Source organism: Cheilinus undulatus, linkage group 21 (genome assembly GCF_018320785.1).
Source record: "Cheilinus undulatus linkage group 21, ASM1832078v1, whole genome shotgun sequence".
NCBI classification, from domain to species: Eukaryota; Metazoa; Chordata; class Actinopteri; order Labriformes; family Labridae; genus Cheilinus; species Cheilinus undulatus.
In genome coordinates, this window is record NC_054885.1 from 5,808,804 (window position 1) to 5,829,550 (window position 20,747).

The following is a 20,747-nucleotide window of genomic DNA, read 5'->3' on the forward strand; positions in this document are numbered from 1 at the left end:
ATGGTAATTTTTATGTTTTATGAAGCAGAGGAGCTCAGTCTGTACAAAAATGCTCATAATTACACAAGAAATCAAACACATCCAGGTAAAGAGTGACAGGTCAAAGTCTGAGAGTTGTTTGTATGTAAACGCCACATGAAAGTTTAGTGTTAGAATTTACACATGACATCGAGCAGACACTAAACGAACATCAATGGAGAGTCAGACTCTGATTTTACTGGAACAAACCTTCATCCTGTCATACGTCTGTGTGTTCATCAGTCTTTGAGAGCGGCAGAGTCAGTGGCAGAGGATGCTCCGGGAACTGGGTGGCCTCGCTGTTACGCCGCATGTAGGCGTGTCCGCTGATTGGGTACCACATCTCTGTGAAGGTCAGGTGACCCACGGTGATGGCGCAGTGGCCCAGCACCTTGAAGCCGGATTTACGGTAGAAGGGGATGAGGAACTCCTCGCACATCAGGACAGCTCGGCGCACGTTTGGGAAGCAGCGCAGGTACTGGAGGTAGCGCCACATCAGGATGGGACCTTTGCCCTGCTGACGGAAGGTGCGGTGGACGGCCAGAACGTGGATGTGGACGGTGGAGCCACGAGGCTTGTGGAGAGTCAGGGCTTCCTGGAGACAAATGCACAGAGATTATAATCTAAGAACAGGAGTGATGGACTCCAATAAGAGACTGAACCAGGTTAGAGGAGCATCTTTATGATGGCGTGCAACACAACAGAAACCCCTGAATGTTATTTGTTATTGTTCAATGTTCTTCTGACTGTTTAAGCCAAACATCTCACTTGATTTCAAAGACTTCTATAAAATGAAGCATGGCACTGGAAACTGCTGGTCTGTTGCTCTATCTCAGCTCTTTAGCTGCTTATTCATGATGGACCTCAGTTAAACTCTGCTTCTGGTTGCCCCCCCTTACAACCCCCCCCCCCCTATGAAGTTGTGGCCCCACTAGACATTTCCAGGTCAAGCAGAGACCAGATGCACTGCTCAATGGGCTCTGTTAATAAAAAAAAAAAAAAAATAGCACTCCATAGTGTGTTTACTAAACAGTAAACCAGTGTTTTGGTTTCATGGATGAATTTCATATAATGAGGGAGAAAAGCTGTTAAAAGTGGTGTTCCAGGTTTGTGCTGTGAATGATCCCAGAATGCTTTGTGAGTAACTCACAACCATAATCAGAAAGGTTGCTTTAAACAGCTTTTCCCCCTCATTTTGTGAAATTCATATGTGGAACCAAAACACTGGTTTATTGTTTAGTAAATACACCTTATGGAGAGAAGGTTTCATTAAAAGAGTCCTCCATTCAAAATGGGAAATCAGCAAAGGAGGTGGTCAGCACAGAGCAGAAGAGCTCTAGTGGCCGACTTTTTTTTGTTGCTTTGACTTCAAAAACTTTAAAGACTGTGTTTAATACATTTTAAGTTTCTGTACTTTACTGGAGTATTACGTTTTGGGGACAACTTCTCCAAAGTATTAGTTTGACTGTTTTTGTCTATATCCACTATCTCAAACAGAAATGAATGGATGGATGATGGATGTAGGTATAGATGATGTATGTATTGATGTATGTATGGTTAAATGGATGGATGGATGATGGTTCAATGGATGTTGGATGGTTGAATGGATGGATGGATAAAGATAATGGATAAATGGATGGATACATCGATAGATGGATGATGGCTATAAAGATGTTGGATGGATGGATGGATGGATTTTTACTCAAGTATTGCACTTCGCTTCTTTTTACCAATCATCCATTTGTGACTTAAAATACTTAGAGTCACTAAAATGTCACAAAGAGGGGCTCCAGGCTCTGTCAACTTTTATCTGACATTACTACAGGAGCACAAAGTGAGCGAATGATGTCACATTACATCCAGAATTTGCTGTTGCTCTGAACTTATTCTAAAGATGTGCCTTTAATTTACAGCCTGGTTCATATTCTCCTCCCATAATGCACTGCACATAAAGAAAGATCACATTTAATCTTTCAATCCCTTCCACCAAAAACTACTCATTAGCAGCTTTGAATAAACTTGAAATGAATTGATGTTACTTTCTACACCAGTGATGTTATTTCTTCTTCAGTCAGTTTTAATAAAGTTGTGATCAAAGTAAGTGTACTTTCCACCCCTGCTCTGTTACAACAAAGTTACTCCTACAGTAACATGAGTAACTCTATTTCGCCACTTTCCCCCTCTGGATTTCATTGTCTGTGAGCGTGGGTGATGTCTTACTGTGGTGAGTCTGTCCTGGTCCCACAGAGAGCCGATGATAAACGCCACCAGCCTCCCCTCCTCGATCCAGCCCATAGAAAGTTCTGGACACAGCGTGAGGAAGTGACGAACCTCATCCAGGTGAAGGGGACACTCACCTGACACTGAAATGAACGCTGGAAGAGAAAGAGAATGGGGATTCTTTAGCGTGCGTAAAAACGGTTTGGCACAACTTTTACGCACGCCTTAGACGGCGTAAAATCCCAACTTATCATACTTATGAGACTTTGACATGAATAAAAGGAAGTCCAGGAATAAATAAAGATCATATCTGATGGTTAAATTTTAAAAATTAATTATTTAAAAGGGGGGAATTATGTCCATCGACACGACAAATAGTTTTACGCAAATCTCCTCTCGATTAAACGCTTCTTTCCCCTCAGGGCAGATTTAAGCTCCCTCCTATGACTATGGAGATGTTTCACTCACCTTCTCGCTCGATTTCGAACACGCTGATGGCGTCCTGCGTGTTCAGAGGTCTGAATTCACTCGCGGGCAGAGTGTGTCTCCTCTGGATGCCCGGGGAGACGGACGGTCCTGGCAGCATTGGTTTGATGAAAGGCAGCGCGCCAATCACGGACATCATACAACTTCTCTCTCTCCTCTCCTCCTAAAAAACTTCTCCTCTTCCTCTCCTGTGCGTCTCGCGCTCAGCAGGTTCACCTATCAGGCCCTGCGAGGACGAAATGAAGCTCTGAGGGTGTTTTTATAGGAGAGCTGTGCCGGCTGTGATTCACGCGCTCATTTGCATTTGAATGTTTGATGTCAGAGGAGGACTGAAGGTCAATACAGTGTGTGGTAATTTCTCTGAACCCTGTAATTTACTGAGGCCATTGTGGCTGTTTGGTTTAACAAAGTGAGAGATGAAAACAGGATTTTCATGAATCACAGCTCCATGGTCACAGCAGATTTATGACACTAGTTCACCGAGTTTTGGTCAGGTGAACTGAAGCGGTCTGTGAAGCTGTTGACAACTGGATATTTGCTTCTAAAATCAACATTACAGTAAATCTCTGCTGTAACAGTATGGGTCTAAGGATATTTTACGCACTGCTTAAGGATCTGGAACCGTTTTCCTTTTCATTTCTTCTTTTTATGTCGAAATTAATGAATAAACCCAAACTCTTTTAAACATTTTTTAACCCTTTTTTGATCACAAAATTGAAATTTTCTGCATTTAAATTTCGATTTTGCATGAAAACTAAAATCAAACAACCATTTTTTAAAAATATGCTCTTCATGAACAATTATCCAATGACTAAAAACAACAGTTCCAAGATAAAGTCCGTTTTGAATTATCCAATGTTATGAATGAAATAAATAATGATCTACCAGCGCTTACCTGAGGCTGTGAGCTGAGTTCAGGTCGTGTGTCACCTCCTCGCGCGTGTCTCTTCATTATGAAGTGATTATTTTACTATGAGTCACGTGATGAAGGATTACAGAAGTTGTTTCCACAACTCTGCGCATTAAGGACTCCTTATCTCCTCTGACAGAGACGCTTCACCTTCTGAGAGCTCAGGAGAAAGCGCACGTTCAGTTTGACACCACCTTTGGCTCTAAATATCAAGTTATTTATTATTTTATTTGACTAGAGCAGGGGTTCCTAACCTTTTCAGCCCGCGACCCCCAAATAAAAGTGCCAGAGACCGGGGACCCCGACTGTGCCTGAAAATGGTTGAACACAGCCATGCATATTCTACAATAGTCATGTTCAGACAAGGCTGCCCATAAGGGGGGATGAAGGGGAGAGCTTTCTGGGGCCCAAATAAACTGGGGGACCAAGGAGGTCAGCAAAATCCTGGTCCATTGTAAAATTAAGCTGTGATATCCATACTTTACCTGAATAAAAACCACTCTTATCAAAGAAACCATTTATTAATTCTATTGTGCCATACTAAGTAGCCTTCTTCAAAATGTTGAAAATGGCAAAAATAGGTGGGAAAGGTGATCAAATGGGATTTTGAAACTAGCAAAAATGAGTAAGAAGCGGCAAAAATTAAATAAAAGTGGCAAAAATGGGTTAAAGGGGCAAAAACAGGCATAAAAATTATGCTTTAAGAGGGGGATTAAAGAGCCAATACGAGTTTAAAGTGGCAAAAATGGGTTAACTGAGGCAGAAACATAGGCAGCAATGAGTTAAACTGCTATGGCCAGAATGAACAGTGAACTGTGGTAAAAATGGGCACAAATGGGCAAAAAGGTGGTAAAAAGTGGCTCTATGCATGGCAGGGGGTGATGTATTTCCGGTGGAGAATAAGACCGTTTCACAACTTCCGCCCAACTATACGTGCTAAGCCAACTATACTGCCTTAATTTGTCCATTTCGTTGGGTTTTTTGTTTCGATTGTTGTTTGTGTTTACTCTATCATCATCGCTTGGCATCCAAACATGCTAAAATGATGTTTCAAAAATAGGTTAAAAGCTCATTGCTGCATGCTGCAATGTACATCTTCAGCTAAATTTAACTCATCATTGACAGTCAGCTCAGGTAACTCATGCAAACAGCGAGTAAACCGCAATGAATTTGCCATCATACGCCTTTCTCTTCTCCCGACTGGAAGTGTGGGAGCGGTCTAATGCCAAATGCGGAAGCAGTTCATGCATAGAGCCCATAGAGGCAATAATGGTTCAACAGAGGCAACAATATGCAGAAAGTGACAACATTTGGTTTAAAAGAGGCAAAAACAGGCAGAAAAAAAATGGTAGAAAGGGTTGAAAATGGACAAAAATGGGTTGTAATTGGCAAAATTGTATTAAAATTGGTGGGGAAAAATGATAAAAACAGGTGAAAATTTGGCAAAATTGATGTCAAGTGTAATCCAAAAAATATTATGGGTTTGTTTTTTAGTCATCTGGAGACCCCCTCTCAGTGTCTCGTGACCCCCAGTGGAGTCCCGACCCCAAGGTTGACAATCACTGGACTAGAGGACACTAGATGAACTAATAAGAGATAGCTTATTTTACAACATCAACCTGCTGATAGTTATTATTCTAATTATTTTTATTCTAATTATGCATGCCCTGTCTGCAGGGGCGTAGCTAGGGATTTTGGACCCCCAGAAAGAATATTACACAGGGTCCCCCCTTAACCGGCAACTTAGCCAAGCAACAAATGCTGTGTTGTTTTTACAATATCTCTGCATTTAAATGTATTTCTGAACCACCATTTCCCAATACAAGAGCATTTTTTTACTATGGTTAAATTAAGTTTACTTGTATCATTTAGCTTTGCTGGATGATACCATTTGGACATTTTTTTTCAATATATTTGATTTAAATTTCAGTCAATTCATTTAGATTAGTGTTACACAAGCCTGCTCAACCAAAAAGTCAAATTGTTGAAAAATGCCTCTGCTGTAAGAACCAGCAAAGCGCCAGTTTTATCAGAACTTGACGACATTTCTTCGTTAAAAGAAGAACAAAGAACAGCAGTGAGTTGTTTTCTTTTCAAAGACGATAAAAGTCGTGTACTTACATGTCTATAGGCGCCATGTTTCACGTTATTCCTCTAGTGGCTACGTGACATGCTTTGTTGCTCTGATTGGCCCGTAGAGATGTGATGGACAGAAAGTTCATCCAATCATACTCCGAGGATTTTTCAAAGTCTCCGCCTTTTCTCAAACGTTACCTATCGAAGCTTTCCCAGATGGCTGACGTGTCAGGTTATGTGGGGTGTCCTTCCCCAGAAATCTTTGAGCTTTAAAAGATGTATTTCCTAGGGGAGACTGGGGACAGTTGCAACAAGCCTTATTTCTCCAATCAGAAACATGCTAGAGTGATGACACTCACACTGCACATGCTCAGATAGGCCCTCTGCCCACCAAGAAGAGAGAGGCCATGTTGAGCATCTGGTCCTGTTTGTATCAAGACAAAGTAGTTTTGGGGGTATGAAAGTTGCTTTTTTCATGAGCTGTATTTTTGTCATACCTTCCTGATCTTTTGTATGAATTAATCCAAATTACCTAGTTTGAGTCTTTGTTTTGTTGACTATTCAATGACATGGTTAGCATGTGTCAATGTCAGTGTGGCTAGCTAGCTATTTAGAGGCTAGTCATATCAAAACAGACCACACAACAGAATTTTTGAAGATTTTTAGTTCGAAATAGGCACAATTAATATATTTCATTGCTCATGAGCATAGCAAGCATTGTTATTAAAAATGAAACAACTGTCCTACTTTTGCTACGGGGGAAAACTGTCAGCTGGGCGTCTGAGCTTGGAGTCTTTGCAATTGATGAAAATGGCTCTGATGATCATATGTTCATCACAAACGGCTGAGCAAGCTTAATGATTACTGTCCACTTTCTTCTTACCACAGAGGTGCAAGGTCACTGATCCCACTCAGACACATGCCACCATGGAGCTTGTAAAAGAGTTTGTTGAGAAAACTTTGCCATCGCCCAGTAATGAAGTTGCAGACTCACTCATGGATCGACTGGAGGCTGTGGGAGTTAGCAGTGTAGACGACTTGAGCTGACGACTTATTAAAGCTTTCACTGAAGGTAAGTTTTACAGATATGTAACCCTATTCCCTTTGCACTGCACTTGGAGAACTGGGCATTAAGGTCAAAATATATATGGACAAATATCACAATATTTATGATGTTTTGATGATACAAAAATGCCCCCAAACCTCTTGGCTGCCTTGAGTGAAAAGGAAATCGCCAGGCGGATTGTAGAGCGATATCCTTGCTCTTCCCAAGACAGCATCGGAACAGGATATGATGCTGTTTTTATCCAGTTAGAGAACAGACTCGAAAATGTGAAGAGGCCATCAGTCATCAGCTTGAAGAAGAGGCCAACAGCAGATGAAGGGGAGGAAGCAACGAGGCAAAAGTCCAGAAATTCAGATCGTTATGGATGTGTGGAGTGGGGGCCGGCTATTGTGGGTAGACCAGAACTAAACCAACATCTTCAAGTAGAGCTGCAACCATCTTTTTATGTATTTTTATTTTTTAATAAATCAGTTCTAATTTATTTTGTATGATCGAATAAATCAATTAGTTTGATTAACAACTTAAAGGTATAGTTCGTATTTTTGGACACAAAGTGGTGTGAAATACTCATCTGCAGTGTAGTGCATGACAAGTGATTGTTTTTTTTACCTTATGTGACCTGTGGGGTGAGTTCGGACCTCCTTCAGGTTAGTAGTAGGTAGTTTGGGCTAGTTTGCTGGGTTCACAAAAATAAAAGTTTTTTCTACCTTAAACAACATGCGTTCAAAATAGTATCATATATCCATCCCAAAACCATCGTTGTAAAAGACTCAGACTTCACTTTCAGTCTGCACTATTTTATCTCCCCCGGTATCGCTGCGCTGCTGCTGTTCAGCAGCATTATACGTTAATTATACGTTATTATTTCATCGCGTGGTGAATGTGCAGGTCACAACTTGTCCACGAGAGTGTGTTGGAGTTGTTGGATTGTGTATTTGATGAGTTTGATGAGGGAAAGCAAAAAATTCCGTCTGCTTCCATAGCGTTAGCTGTGCAGCTGGTATATCGGTCCCCCCAGATCTAGAAACAGCTTGCACCAACAACTAAAGGAAACAAACCTATTACTAAGACTATAGGAATTATGGCAATGGACGAATTTGCCAAAATCCCCCATCAGTCGTCTGCTTATGGTCACTCTGGAGACTTTCTCAGTCTCTGATCTAGAAGCATTTATCTCTGCCTGAAGATCAGCAGTGGTCCTCCTCCTGTCTCTACTACTTCAAATCTTGAGCTGTCTGACATCTGCTTCAGTTATCTTTGCTTTCCTGCCTCTTCCTTGGCACATTTTGTAAGTACCAGTTTTGGCAATTGACTCCAAAGCATACTTGACCACACGGTGAGAACGCTTTATGTCTTTCCCTATTTATCTCAGAGACCATCCAGCATCATGAAATGCTTTAATGCAGATTCTTTCATTTTCAGTCAGCTCCCCAGGTTTTACCATTTTGAACAAGAATGAGGAATTTCAAACTGAATTCACCCAAATTTGAGCCGGCTCACTGGGCTTCTCTGAGAAGTCAGAAATGAATCAAGCGTAACATTCAACCTCTAAAACTCATTTTTCTGTTAAGGAATGACATTAAATAACTATAATTTGACATATTAATCAAAAAATATTAATGTGCTTTACTATTTTTTCAGTTTTTTTGTAAATCAGTAAATTTGAAAATTCATGGATAACAATAATAATTATATTTTAGCATTAAAAATATCATTTGGGTTAAAGAGCTTCTACATATCGGTGTATTAACCATTGCAGAAACATAAAAAATGATTTTGGTAATTACCAATGCTGTTAATTTAGGGCAGCTGTGGCATAAACATTACTTTGGTGGTGGTCTAACAAATTTGTTAAGCACTGTACTTCTAACCTGAAGGAGGTCTGAACTCAGCCCACAGGACACAAGTAAAAAAAAAAAAAAAAAAAAAAAAAAACACTTGTCATGCACTACACGGCAGATGAGTATTTCACACCACTTTGTGTCCAAAAATACCAACTATACCTTTAAACCATACTTAGGCTTTGTCTTACAAGTGTTGCACAAAAAGCTAAAATTGCTGCTCTACAAGCCTACAAGGTGTCGTAACTTGACAAGTGAGCTGGTAGATCATCGGTTTTCACTGTTTAACAAAAACAAAATTTGATTCTCCCCCAAAATTAATTATTTATTTTCTATATTCAGGAGTCAGATGTTTGAAAACTGATGATGGAAACACATTCCATCTAGCGTGAGGCAATCAACAATGGAGGCAGCATAAGCATCATAATGGAGGAGTGGCCATTCCTGTTTGAACCTGTTCACCTGTTTGATCACACCTCTACCCTCCTTGGCTTTCTGGTACAAACAAAGCTGGAAGAGGAAGTGTCCTGAAAAGCAAGGAGCATCCAAAACTTCCTTGACTCAAAAGGGATGAAGATCAGTGAAGATCCAGTACAGCTGTTCTCTGGGATTGCAAGGCACTTCAAGGAAAACCCTCATCATCTTTTCTACCCAAAAGAGGTATGTCATGAGTTATCTCATGTTTCTCACAGACTTTAGAATCTTACTATAAAAAAAGCTCACTGTCTTTTTTAAAGACTTAAAACAAACAACCACATGACCCACTTTGCACCACTGCTCTCTGCTCCTCTCAAACCAAAAGAGAAAAATACATCATATGACCCAAAGTTTGTGATGGGTAGTGACCATATTTGATTACATAATTTTCAGTAAAAATGAGTTTTGAACATATTTACCCAGTAGCTTTTAGTGTTTTTATGTTTTTCTAAGAACAGGTGAGCAAATCTGTCGGTTGTGCCGGCGACAAGGCTCCAGAAATCATCATCCAAAAATAGAGAAATGAATTTAGCATTTGTCAAATCCTTGTCTCCACAATGTCTAACAGGCTCATGTAAGTGCTTCATCCATTTGTGATACATTTCCTCATCTGTCAACTAAACCCAGCAATCATCATCACTTGCTGTCTCTCTCACTCCTCTTCTGCATACAGACACTTCCAATGACTGGTGGGTAGTTTTCAAATTCAATTTTCTCAAAACTTTGAATAGAGACACGCCCACAAATGGTGTTTAGAATAAATCTCTGTTAGCTGGTTTCACATGCAGGGATTAAGCCTAGTCCTAGACTTTAAAGAATATGTAAAGATCTTCTTTGGAAAATTTGTTTAGTCTAAGACTGGGCTAAATCTCTGTACAGGAAACCAGACCTATGTGTCCCCCACCTAGCGGTAGAAAGAGCAAGCAAGATTTGGCACTAAACCTGGAGCTACAGTCTGTTTTATTCAGCAGTGTTGCTTGTCACAATTTTGCTACCTTGACGCTTAGAGGGTTAACTTATTACCTCCACCAAGGAGGTCATGTGATCAGGTGGGTTTGTTCGTCTGTTCATTTATTATGAACATAACTCAAAAAATCATGGACGGATTTTGATGAAATTTTCAGAAAATGTCAGAAATGGCATAAGGAAGAACTGATTAGATTTTGGGACAGATCCGGATCACCGTCTGGATCCAGGAATTTTTTAAAGGATTCATTACTATCGGGAGATAGGGCTAATGGTGGAGGTCTGTGCTGTTACCACTTCAAACCAGAAGATGGTGGGCATGAGTAACTTCAATCCCAGCAGCATGTTTTTGGTGTGGTATTTTGGAGTTTATAGAGTTTGCAAGACGCACGCCCGGTTGAGGAGATGAGTCTGAGCTTAACAAAGAGAAAGACAGCGAATTGTAGCGAGAATACTCACAATGCTGGGAGGAATAGAGGAATATTCACCCTCTGCTGTGACTTCCAGCCGTCCGATGAGACCATGGGTGAGACTGTCAGTGCATCTGTGCTACCGCCATGACAGTCCCCACGTAGCAAAGCCAGTGCTGTGCTTCACCGTGACTCCACCCCAATGGGGAAGGAGTGATTGGTGAATTAGATTTTGGAAGTGATCCGGATCACTGTCTGGATCCAGGAATGTTTTTGAAGGATTCTTCACTGTTGGGAGATAGGGTTAATGGCAAGGTCTGCACACTCTTAAGGCTTTTGTAGTTTTAGTAGACTATAGTCTGTGTTTTCCTGCTACTACGTGTAATTACTGCCACTACAACTACTGCTAGTGAGCGAGAGTGGTGTTTTGTTTTTAAAAAATAGCGTTAGTGGCATTTGTGCGTGTCTGTCATGTGCAATAACAATATGTTACTTGAGAATGTTGAGAATGCATTTTTCCATCTTTATCTATGTATATAGTTATCTTTTGCACTGTGTTTTGCACACCCAGAGTCCTAGACTCAAAAAATGACTGGTGATTGTTCTAAACATGTATAGGTTCAGATTTCAAATGTCAAATCAAAACTTCATGAGCAATAACAAAATTTCTTCTCATAAAAGCCATGAAAAACAAATCAGTTTTTGTGTTTTTCTTCTTTTAAACTGCTGACAATTCCATAAAATGTGCAATAATCATTAACCAGATGTTGAAAAGTCAAGTTCAAGTACTCCTGGGGAAAGGGACCGAAGCTCTCAGACTTAGGGCATTTCCTGACTATTTTACAGCCATGATAATAAAAATTGTCCAAATCGCCATTTTTAGACTCCGTAAGCAAAGGGTTAATGTCAAAACCTGAAATTCTCTCTTTAATGGCGCCTTGCATTGTTTAATTGTTTAAAGCGGTTTATGGGCAGGAAAGCAGTACAAACGTCAAGCAGTTTTTAAGGTATTAGTAGTAGTACTAGTACTTTACTACTACCGGTTTGTGTATTGACATTGTTCTTTGTTAAATCATTTAAGGAACAGTGAAATGTTTTGTGTGTCATTTTAAAAAAGTTGCTACTTGAAGGAAAAAATAAACATTTTTCAATTTGTTTATGTTATGGTGTGCTCAGAATGATTGGCAGACTTGTCTATGAATTGTATAGAGGATATGCTGTGAAATGAATGAAATATCTGTTTTAGGATTGACAGAAGTGACCGTAAATGGTACAGAGAATATCTTGTAAATCTACAGAAATATCTGTTGAATAACGGACAATGTACTGGCAGAAAATTGCCAGTACATTGTCCCTTATTTGACAGATTTTTTTCTTACAGTGTACCTTTATATAAACCATTTGAGTGTAAACAGTTGAGATACAACATGATTAAACTGGGCTCAATAGACTTTAATGTATTTTAGCTCCTAATAAGTCATAAACTGTACATGTCATAATAGTGAGCACTGGTACAGTCAGTCAACGATGAATACTGAGCATTTTGATGGACTTTGTACTGTTTACAATAGCAGAGATATAAATACAGTTTCTGTCTATTGTTTTTCAACCTTAATAACTCAAAACGTATAAAAGTTATCGATAAGAAAAGTCATCGAACACTCCTGCACGGCCGGACATATCAATCACTGCTGTAGCAGCACTTACAAATCAAAGAAAATCCCACAAACATTTCATGATATATGCAAAATAATGAATATTTTATGAAAATACCTTCATGACATTAGGTCAGTACATGAACAGTATATGTGGCATAAATGTTTTTCAGTTTAAGATGAGTGGAAAAAGGCACAGAAGAAGAACGAGAAAGAAGCAAAAGAACATGCTCGGGTCGCTGCTGTGAGCGAGTAATTACAAGTCAACACCGACCTGCTGTCAAACACGAGGAACCAAGTCGCCATAGTCACACAGTGACATTTTTCTCTGATGTCAGGCTGCGAGTGAGAAAAGCTGCTAAAGCTGTGGGGTTTCAGGTTCCTTAAGGAGATGTTTTATGTTATTTTAACCCTAAATAAACAGCCACGGAAACAAGAAATGTAAGCAAAAATCAAAGGAGTACTGTTAGATATTTAGAGTTACAATAAAAAGTAAGAAAAGGGTGGCAAAAGCTGACATTAGCATTGAATCATTCATCTTTACTGAGAGTAATAATAACAGCTCCCCTGTCAACAAACTCCACACTAAAAATTCATTCAGACCAGGACAGAAAAGAGGCCTCAACCATCAAACCATGGACACAGGAGGAACAAGTAGGCAGTCTGCCGTTCAATAATCCAAGGGTGGATTACTCCCCAAAGGTTGGTCTTTGCCCCTGGTGAAGGAGTTCAAGTATCTAGTGTTGTTGGACTACAAAACTGCAGCAAACTTGGTGCAAAGTGTGCATTTTTGTGGGTGTTGTATCAGACTGTTGTGGTGAAAATGGAGGTAAAGGCCAAGGCAAATCAGTCTGTGTTTCCATCCCTCAACTTTGGTCATGACATTTTAAGTAGTGACCAAAATAATTAGACCATGTGGTCAAAATGAGAGTCCTCAGGAGGGTTTCTTGGCTCAGGGTGAGGAGCTCAAACATCTTGGAGTAGAACCACTGGTCCTTTGCCTCTTTTTGGAGGCCTTCTGCCCATGTTCAACTGAGAGGAGACCCAAGGGTAGCCCCAGAACTTGCTGGAGGCTTATATTAGAGGCCGACACGAAATGGCCTGCAGCCTTAAAATGGTTTGGGCCAGGATCCCTACCCCTACCCTTTGGCTACAGCTGGGTTGAGCTCAAGTGGGGGACTTCCTGTCAGACAGGACTAGTTTTCTGATACATTTTTTAAGATGTTCCTTAGTTCTTATTTCTCCATTTCCCTCATTGAACACCCACTGGACAAATTACAAGATCTGCTGCCCAGGTCTGCAGGTCATGGCTGTTAAATTAAGAAGGCCTCCAAAAGTGCAATAAAATTACGAATGGTTTATGTACTAAACATTACATCACTGTGGAGGAAAAGCTGTTAAAAAGTGGCACTGCCAGCTCAATCCACTCCACAGTTATTCTGTGTTGTGCCCATTAAGATCTCATCTGGTCTATTATAATAGGCCACATTAGAGAGTACGGTCTAGACCTGCCCTCTTCGTAAAGACTTTTGAGATTACTTTGGTTATAAATTGGCGCTATACAAACATGGATTGATTGATTGATCTGAACACAAGTCTGCCATTAAAACAACTCAGAAATGCAGTTTAAAACCTTAATTTTAAAAGCCAACTTACTAAAAACATGTCAGGATTAAAATTTGGCCTGGGCCCGTAAATACAGTTTATGTGATGGAGCAGGCTCAGAAGGAACAGGCGTCGGCTCAGGTAGGATCAGGCTAGAATTTTCTGGGCCTGATCTAGACTCTAGATTATATACCTCATCTGGCCAGAGGACAGCCTTGGAGGAGCTAGAAAACCTCGCTAGGGAGAGGGATGTCTGGGTTGACTTGCTAAGCCTGTCTTAACTGCAGACTTAACCCGGATATGTGGGAAAAAAACATCTCCGTTGCTTGATTTTTCCCTACCCATTGTTTCCATTTCCCACCTACTCATGATTTGAGTCATTAAAACACTGCAGTAAAACTTTGCACCAGCTTTTAAACTTCTCACTCAGAGCGTGACGTCAGAGGAACAATGGTCATGTGATATGGTAGATACCGTCAGAAAAGCAACATGGTGTAGCGCTGAGGCAAAGAGGCAGCTTAGAGTCACATTTCTATTTTATGCAAGCAGACAATCAGAGCACATGGTTTTAAAAAATACTATTCAGTTACATTTCAGCTAAGATAACTAAATCCTTTATATGGTGGACATACTGTCTCTGGTAGATTCATGAAAAAATAAAGTCAGGCGGATCCTTCATTCTTAAATATTGCAATGCTATCATTTTAGCATTCGGAAGCATTTCAAACAGCTCGTTATTCTGGTCCAACAAAATAAAACTATCATCCAGACACACTCACTGAACTATGAGAACAACTCAATCAAAGTTTTTAACACATCCATGAATGAAAGAAGGGGCTTGTTGTTTTTTCATGTGCAGTTTTTGTGCAGTTTAGGAGAAAAGCGCGTCTTTTCTGCAGCTCGGTAAGGAAAGGTAAGGCAGAATAAGGGCTTAGGGGGTTGGGAGTCCATCTGCTGGTGTCTGCTAACGTTTCGAGCTGAGATTTAACTTTGAAAATATTTTTTCCTGCTTTGTTCATGCTGTATGTGCTTGGAGAGAATCCTTTAATCAAATCACGGCAACATATTCTCATGGTGGCCATTTTAATCAGATTTAGAGCTCAGGATGTAAGGCTGAACTGCTGTTTTTATTTCACCCTTACATGCTGTAAAGTCCTATAAATTCAAGAAGTCCTTATTCCTACACCACCTCCACCAACAGAGTAAAAATCAAGATTTATAAGATGATAGCAGAGTTTGCTCCTCCCATTCTGAGCTAAGTGTCAGATAAAAATGGCCGCCATGTTTATAAGGTCAACTCAAGCTGGGAGGATGGTGTTTAGTGTTTGTTTTGGGGCTGTTAGGTGATCTGGGGGAGTAAGAGTTAAGGCTTTTTCTGATCTACTCCTGCTGGGGTTGTGTAGCTGGTGTCTCGTTGGCGTTGTTGTCTGTGATCTTGTTCTCCAGCTCATCGTCAGAGAGGAGATCCAGAGACGTTCCCTCTACCTGCAGCTGACGTCTGCCTGAGCGGCTGGACGAGAAGCTGATGGGGCCGCCACGCCTGCGGGAAGGAGAGAGGAGAAGGACGTCATTGAGGGAAAGAGACAAATGACAAATCTTCTGAACTGTTCGGTCTCTGACTGGTCTCTGCTCTGACACTGAATCTGCTCATTAAAACAGCTGTTTGGATATCTAATCTTTTTGCTCATCCTGTCTCTTAGACATGTGTGGCAGTCTTATAAGTACAAATCTTCTCCAGCTTATTACCAAGATAAAAAAGCACTTTCTACAAACTGGACTAGAAGCGGTAAAAAGATGATTTCTGAAAATTTTGATACCACCTTTGGATGTTGATATAATATGACAGGACTTGTTGCCTTTAATGTGTTCATTAATGTATTTAAAGAGTAACTAAACCCTCAGACAACCTTTTCTTCATGGGGATTTGGTAGCACTGTTGATTAACCTGGCAAGCCAGATGGATTTGTTTCAAACATCTATCTGGAAAACCACTCACAGACAGTGTTTGGGAAAGGGCAGAGCCTTGAAAAAAAAAAAAAACTCAGAGGGTGATTGGATGAATGTTCTGTCTATCACATCTTTACGGCCAATCAGATCAATAATACACGACGTAGCCGCTAACAAGCTGCGCCTGCACCCCCACCAAAGGAGTAAACTCAATAAAGATCTGCATAACACGAACCATAGACACCACCTGTAGACATGCCAGTACACGACTTTTGTTGTTTTTGAGGAGAAAACAACTCACTGCTGTTCTTTGTTCTTTTTTGACGAAGAAATTTCGTCAAGTTCCGATAAAACTGGTGCTTTAGCAGCATCCACGCTGATCTCTTCCGCCATAATTGCTTGTAGCTGCTTGCTTAGATCATGACTCCGCCACGCCCAAAAGTACTACCTACTCCTGGTTGGTCCTGTCACTTTTTAACCGGGCCCAAACAGTGCAGATGGGAGTTTGCAAGATGGATTGGCCAGTGAGAAACACAGAAATGGGTGAATCCATCTGCTTTGCAAGGTTAACTGTTGATCAGTTAGGGTCCAAATTTTGTCTTTTGAGCATAAAGGTTTTTCAGTTGATTGTTTTGTATTAAAAATGTACAAAAAAACTGCTCTCTACTGGTTGAAACCTTAGAGATTAGTCAGATTTTTTGGCTGATCTGGTGCTAAAGGGCATTTCTGTCAATTTTTTCGTAATTTTTTCTCCTTATTTTTTTGTCTTTTTTTCTTAATTTTTTCATGACCTTTTTCACATTTTATTCATGTTAGTTCTCGTGATTTTTTGGGTCAAATTTCTTTTTTTTTTTTTTTTTTGGTGACTTTTTTTCATGATTTTTTTTGTCAAATTCTGGCACCCCCCCCTATTTTTTCATGTTTTCCTGCCTTTTTATTTTTTTAAATTTTTTCGTGGTTGTTGGTGATTATTTTGTCAAATTACTTTCATGATTTTGTTTGCCATTTTAACCCAACACTTGACCCATGAACCAAGCTAACCAGCTACCCTACTCATAACAATCGAAGATACAATATTTAATATTCTACAATGAAATTTTTACATTAATTTAAAAAGTGACCATTACGATGTTATATATTTTCTTAATTGAGGTTCAACAGTATCTCAAATATTCCCTAAAGTTTTTAAGACGGAGAAATTTTTAATTTTTATTATTGTGACGGGACGCATCTTTTACGGAGGCTGCCATAGGTTAGGGGAAAATACTTTTTCACATAGGGTCAGACAGGCTTGGATTTTTTTCCTTAATAAATCAAACCTGTTTGAATAAACTAAACTAAACTAAAACTAAAACTAAACTAAACTAAACTAAACTAAACTAAACTAAACTAAACTAATAAATAAAATCATGACTTTATACCTGCATTTTCTATTTACTTGGGTTGTCTTTGTGAGATATCAAAATTGGTTTGATGATCTGAAACATTTAAGTGTGACAAATACGCAAAAAACTCAGGAATCAGAAAGAGGGCAAATACTTCTTCACAGCACTGTATACTGTGGCTAATAAGGGGCAGTAGGGAGTTGGCAAGTTTCTCTCCCAGCCCTATCCTTGATGTACTTAAGTAATTCTTTTAAATTCTAGGGTAGATGAACTTCCATGGAAACTTTGGGGTTTAGTTATTTTTCAAAAATGTTTAAAGGATGTTCGTATGCCTTGGTATGCAGGGACTTGTGTTGGGGATAAAAGGGCCCCAGTGTGGACCAAAGTTTGGAGATTGGGCAATGCACTATGTCCCTTATTAATCAGATACTCTTTCCTATGCATAGCTATATTACATGAATAGAAGTACATTTTTGTGTTTACTTTAGCTGAACCAAGACTAAATAAAACACATTGATGAATTAAGACTGTGATGGTGATTTTTGTGTCTGCTCTGTCAGTACCTGAGGCGGTTCTTGAGCGTGTGGACTTCTCTACTAAGACCCTCGCTGGCCTCTGTGGCGTCATCCAGCTCTCTCTGCAGCTTCCTGCGGGAGGCGTTGGCCCTCGTCGCCTCCTCCTCTGCTTCCTCCAGCTGACGCTTCAACTGCTTCATGCGAGAGTTCGCTTTTTCCACCTTCAAACACGATAAAACAAAATGGGCTGAGTTAATGTCTTCTGGGGGTAGCAGTGTTACTTTCTGATCTTGATTTAAGAAAATGAAAGAGATAAACTTTCATGAGTGAACATCAGCATCACGTACTTGTTCCTTAAACTGGTCAGCATGGCGGCGCTCATCCTCCACCTGCATGCAGATTTCTTTGAGCTTCTTCTCAGTCCTCCTCACCATTTTGTTGGCTCCGGCTCGCTCCCTTCAGTGCAGAAAAAGTGATTATATTTGAATCTTTAATCATTTTAAAGGGCTTTAAATTCTCTTCAAATCATTTTCATTGGTCAGATGAATGAGTGTATTGGTCTCACTTGGCCTCCTGCTCCAACTGCTCCTCCAGCTGTGCGATCTTAGCCTCCAGTGCAGTGATGGAGGCCTTAAACCTGCTCTTCACAGACCCCTCCAGCTCGCCCAGCTTGGCCCGAAGCTCCTTGTTCTGACGCTCCAGCTGCTGACGAGCGTTCTCACTTTTCTGCGCTGTGCTGCGCTCTGCACTCAGCTCTGTGCTCAGAGTGTCCACCTGAGAGAGGAAAGGTGGTGAAAGAGGCATGTTACATATGGGATCTTTATGTAATTATAATTTTAACGATATTACCAGCTCCTTAACATCGTCAGCGCACCTGCATGGTCGTCTTTCTGAAGCGGTCATTGAGCAGCTCCATGTTGCCCTGTTCCTCCTCAAGCTCTTCCTCCAGCTGAGCGATACGAGCCTCCAGTCTCCTCTTCTCATCCATCAGAGCCGCCCTGACACAAAGAGGAAAAACCATGACCACACAAAACTCCTACATTTATTCTGATGTCCTTGTTGACCATCTATCTGTTGATTTTCCTACACTTATCCATTGTCTGTCATGGCAGCAGCCAGCTAAACAAGTCAACCCAAACATGCAGCTTCTCCTGAAGAACTCTTTCAGTCTCTACCCAAAGCTCATGACTTTAGGTGAGGGTTGGATCAAAGACTGGCCTATAATTTGAAAGCTTTGCCTTCCAGCTCATATTTGCCTACTAGAAGCTGATTAAAAAGGCAAATTTAAGAAGTATATCAGCTGTGTTTAGGTGTGAGTATAACATACTTTCCAGATGTGCTGTTTGAGATTTCATCCTGCAGCTCGTCTCGTTCCTGCTCTGCATGACGTCGTCCTCTCTCTGACGCTGCCAGGTCCTGAACACAAAGGTCAGAGGTTAAACAAAGGAGAAAAAAATGTTGAAGAAACACAAAATAAATCCCTCTGTGATGTGAAAGCATAATGTCAAACAGTTGACTTCAAAAATAAAAAGCAGCGCCTCCCCTCACGCCTCACCTCATGTAGTTGAACGATCTCAGCCTCCAGACTCTTCAGTTTCTTCTCATTTTCCTTCGATATGGCAAAAATATCATCTCTGGATGCTCGAGCATCTTCTAACTCCCGCTGGTAGTCTTTCATTTGGGCCTGAAGCAGAAAAACTATCAAAACTGCTGCTTGAAGACTAGCTGATCCAGAATAAAACTTTATTTCTGTACCTGTAATTTACGCAGCTGTTTGATGGCTTCATCTCGAGCCTTGTTGGCTCCTTCGATGTGACCCTCGATGTCCTTCAGATCCATCTCCAGCTTCTTTTTAGCCGCCACAGCCAAAGCTCTCTGCTTCCTCTCGTCCTCCAGCTCTGCCTCCATCTCTCGCACCTAAAAGCAGCGGTTAAAGTTGTTTAAATAGACAGAACAGCTACTAGGCTGTTGTTACCGTGCTGTGCAGAGGTGTTCAACCCCCTCAGACTCTTCCATACACTGTTATGCTACAACAGAAGACTGAAATGTACTTGATTGGGATGAATGGGAGACTGGGCCAACAGAAAACAGTCCATAACTTCTAAAAGAGGAATAAAATCCATGACAAAATTTACTTTGCTATTTTGATGATTGGTAGTGTCAAAAAAAAAGTCATGTTAAAAGAATCTGCTCTTTATATATATATATATATATATAAACTGCTGTAAGCAGAAGGGAGAGCAGCTGTAGTTTATAACAATTACAAGTCAGTAAATACTGATGTATCTCTGGTCCTTTTGGCATCTCATAAAGATGCAGGTCATGTTTATGTCTTTAAAACATAAAGAGTAGAGGATTGAAACCTAAATTGCACAACTTCAGCACAAAACTTGCCACTGTTTCTGCGCAATTTACACAGTGTGATGGATTTTCTCTGCAGTTATTGCATTGAAAATAAGAAATTTTCCAACTTTGAGTGTCCAGGACTTTATTTTTGTTGCTGTCCCATCAAAATAGGTCATATCATTTAATTTTTGCTAGAATTGGATCTAAGTTTGATATTCTACTATCATGACATCCCCCATGCTTGCATAAAGACACTAAATGCTTTTATGAATTAACTGTAAAACTCCTAATTTTAATTTGAATAGTCTTGTGCATTAAACGAACATCTGCTTTTTCTTGGTTATTCATCAGTAGGCTTTAGCAAAAAGTCAATTTGATCCCTGTTGTGATGATATAATAAATGGAAAATTTTCAGGGGTTTTAAAACTTATGATAGAGTCCGTATGAGATGTATGATTCGTTTTCACCTGCTTGACGAGCGCTCTCTTCTTCTCGTCGCTCTGGTCGTCACGGCCCTGCAGGTCCCTCTCGTACTGAGCCTTCATCGCCTGCATGTTGACCTCCAGGCGAAGCTTGGCATCCTCGGTGGCCTGAAGCTCGTCCTCCAGCTCCTCCAGCTGCGTCTTCATCTCCTCCAGCTGCTGCTCCAGAGTGCGCTTGGATTTCTCCAGCTCATGGACCTGACGGGAGGAGATAAGCAGAGGATGGTGAGATGGTTTTATGGAATGCCTGTGCTAAATAATTCTCTTCTTACTTTCCTTGATAACTCTCATGCTTCAGTTTTGCACTACATTTTGGGTTGATGCTGATCCGTATATTAGCTT

General features: G+C 40.5%; 2 protein-coding genes across 4 annotated transcripts in view; both read right to left on the reverse strand.

Moving 5' to 3' along the window:
• Positions 1-238: 238 nt before the first annotated feature.
• On the reverse strand, positions 239-2,863 carry LOC121503573 (serotonin N-acetyltransferase-like). The gene is made up of 3 exons (XM_041778040.1): positions 2,707-2,863; positions 2,239-2,393; positions 239-613 (listed from the first exon to the last, which is right to left on the reverse strand). Exons 1-3 carry the CDS (start codon positions 2,861-2,863, stop codon positions 239-241), a joined length of 687 nt encoding a protein of 228 aa, XP_041633974.1.
• Positions 2,864-11,901: 9,038 nt separating this feature from the next.
• The window catches only part of LOC121503396 (myosin-10), a 103,738-nt gene continuing 94,892 nt past the window's right edge, over positions 11,902-20,747 (reverse strand). For all 3 annotated transcript variants that reach the window (XM_041777787.1, XM_041777786.1, XM_041777785.1), the window contains 9 exons: positions 20,391-20,603; positions 19,333-19,494; positions 19,133-19,261; positions 18,905-18,993; positions 18,452-18,575; positions 18,143-18,351; positions 17,925-18,033; positions 17,626-17,798; positions 11,902-15,270 (listed from right to left, as the gene is read on the reverse strand). In XM_041777787.1, coding sequence (XP_041633721.1) covers positions 15,111-15,270; positions 17,626-17,798; positions 17,925-18,033; positions 18,143-18,351; positions 18,452-18,575; positions 18,905-18,993; positions 19,133-19,261; positions 19,333-19,494; positions 20,391-20,603 — 1,368 coding nt within the window. In that variant the 3' untranslated portion in view covers positions 11,902-15,110. The remainder of the gene's footprint in view (positions 15,271-17,625; positions 17,799-17,924; positions 18,034-18,142; positions 18,352-18,451; positions 18,576-18,904; positions 18,994-19,132; positions 19,262-19,332; positions 19,495-20,390; positions 20,604-20,747) is intronic.

Bases quoted from the DNA above. Each gene is read 5' to 3' on its own strand.
- LOC121503573 (XM_041778040.1), bottom strand. From the start codon at position 2,863: ATGATGTCCGTGATTGGCGCGCTGCCTTTCATCAAACCAATGCTGCCA. The intron at 2,394-2,706 runs GTGAGTGAAACA...TTTCTCTTCCAG, and splicing joins GTTCGAAATCGAGCGAGAAG to CGTTCATTTCAGTGTCAGGT. The intron at 614-2,238 runs GTAAGACATCAC...ATTTGTCTCCAG, and splicing joins ACCAGGACAGACTCACCACA to GAAGCCCTGACTCTCCACAA.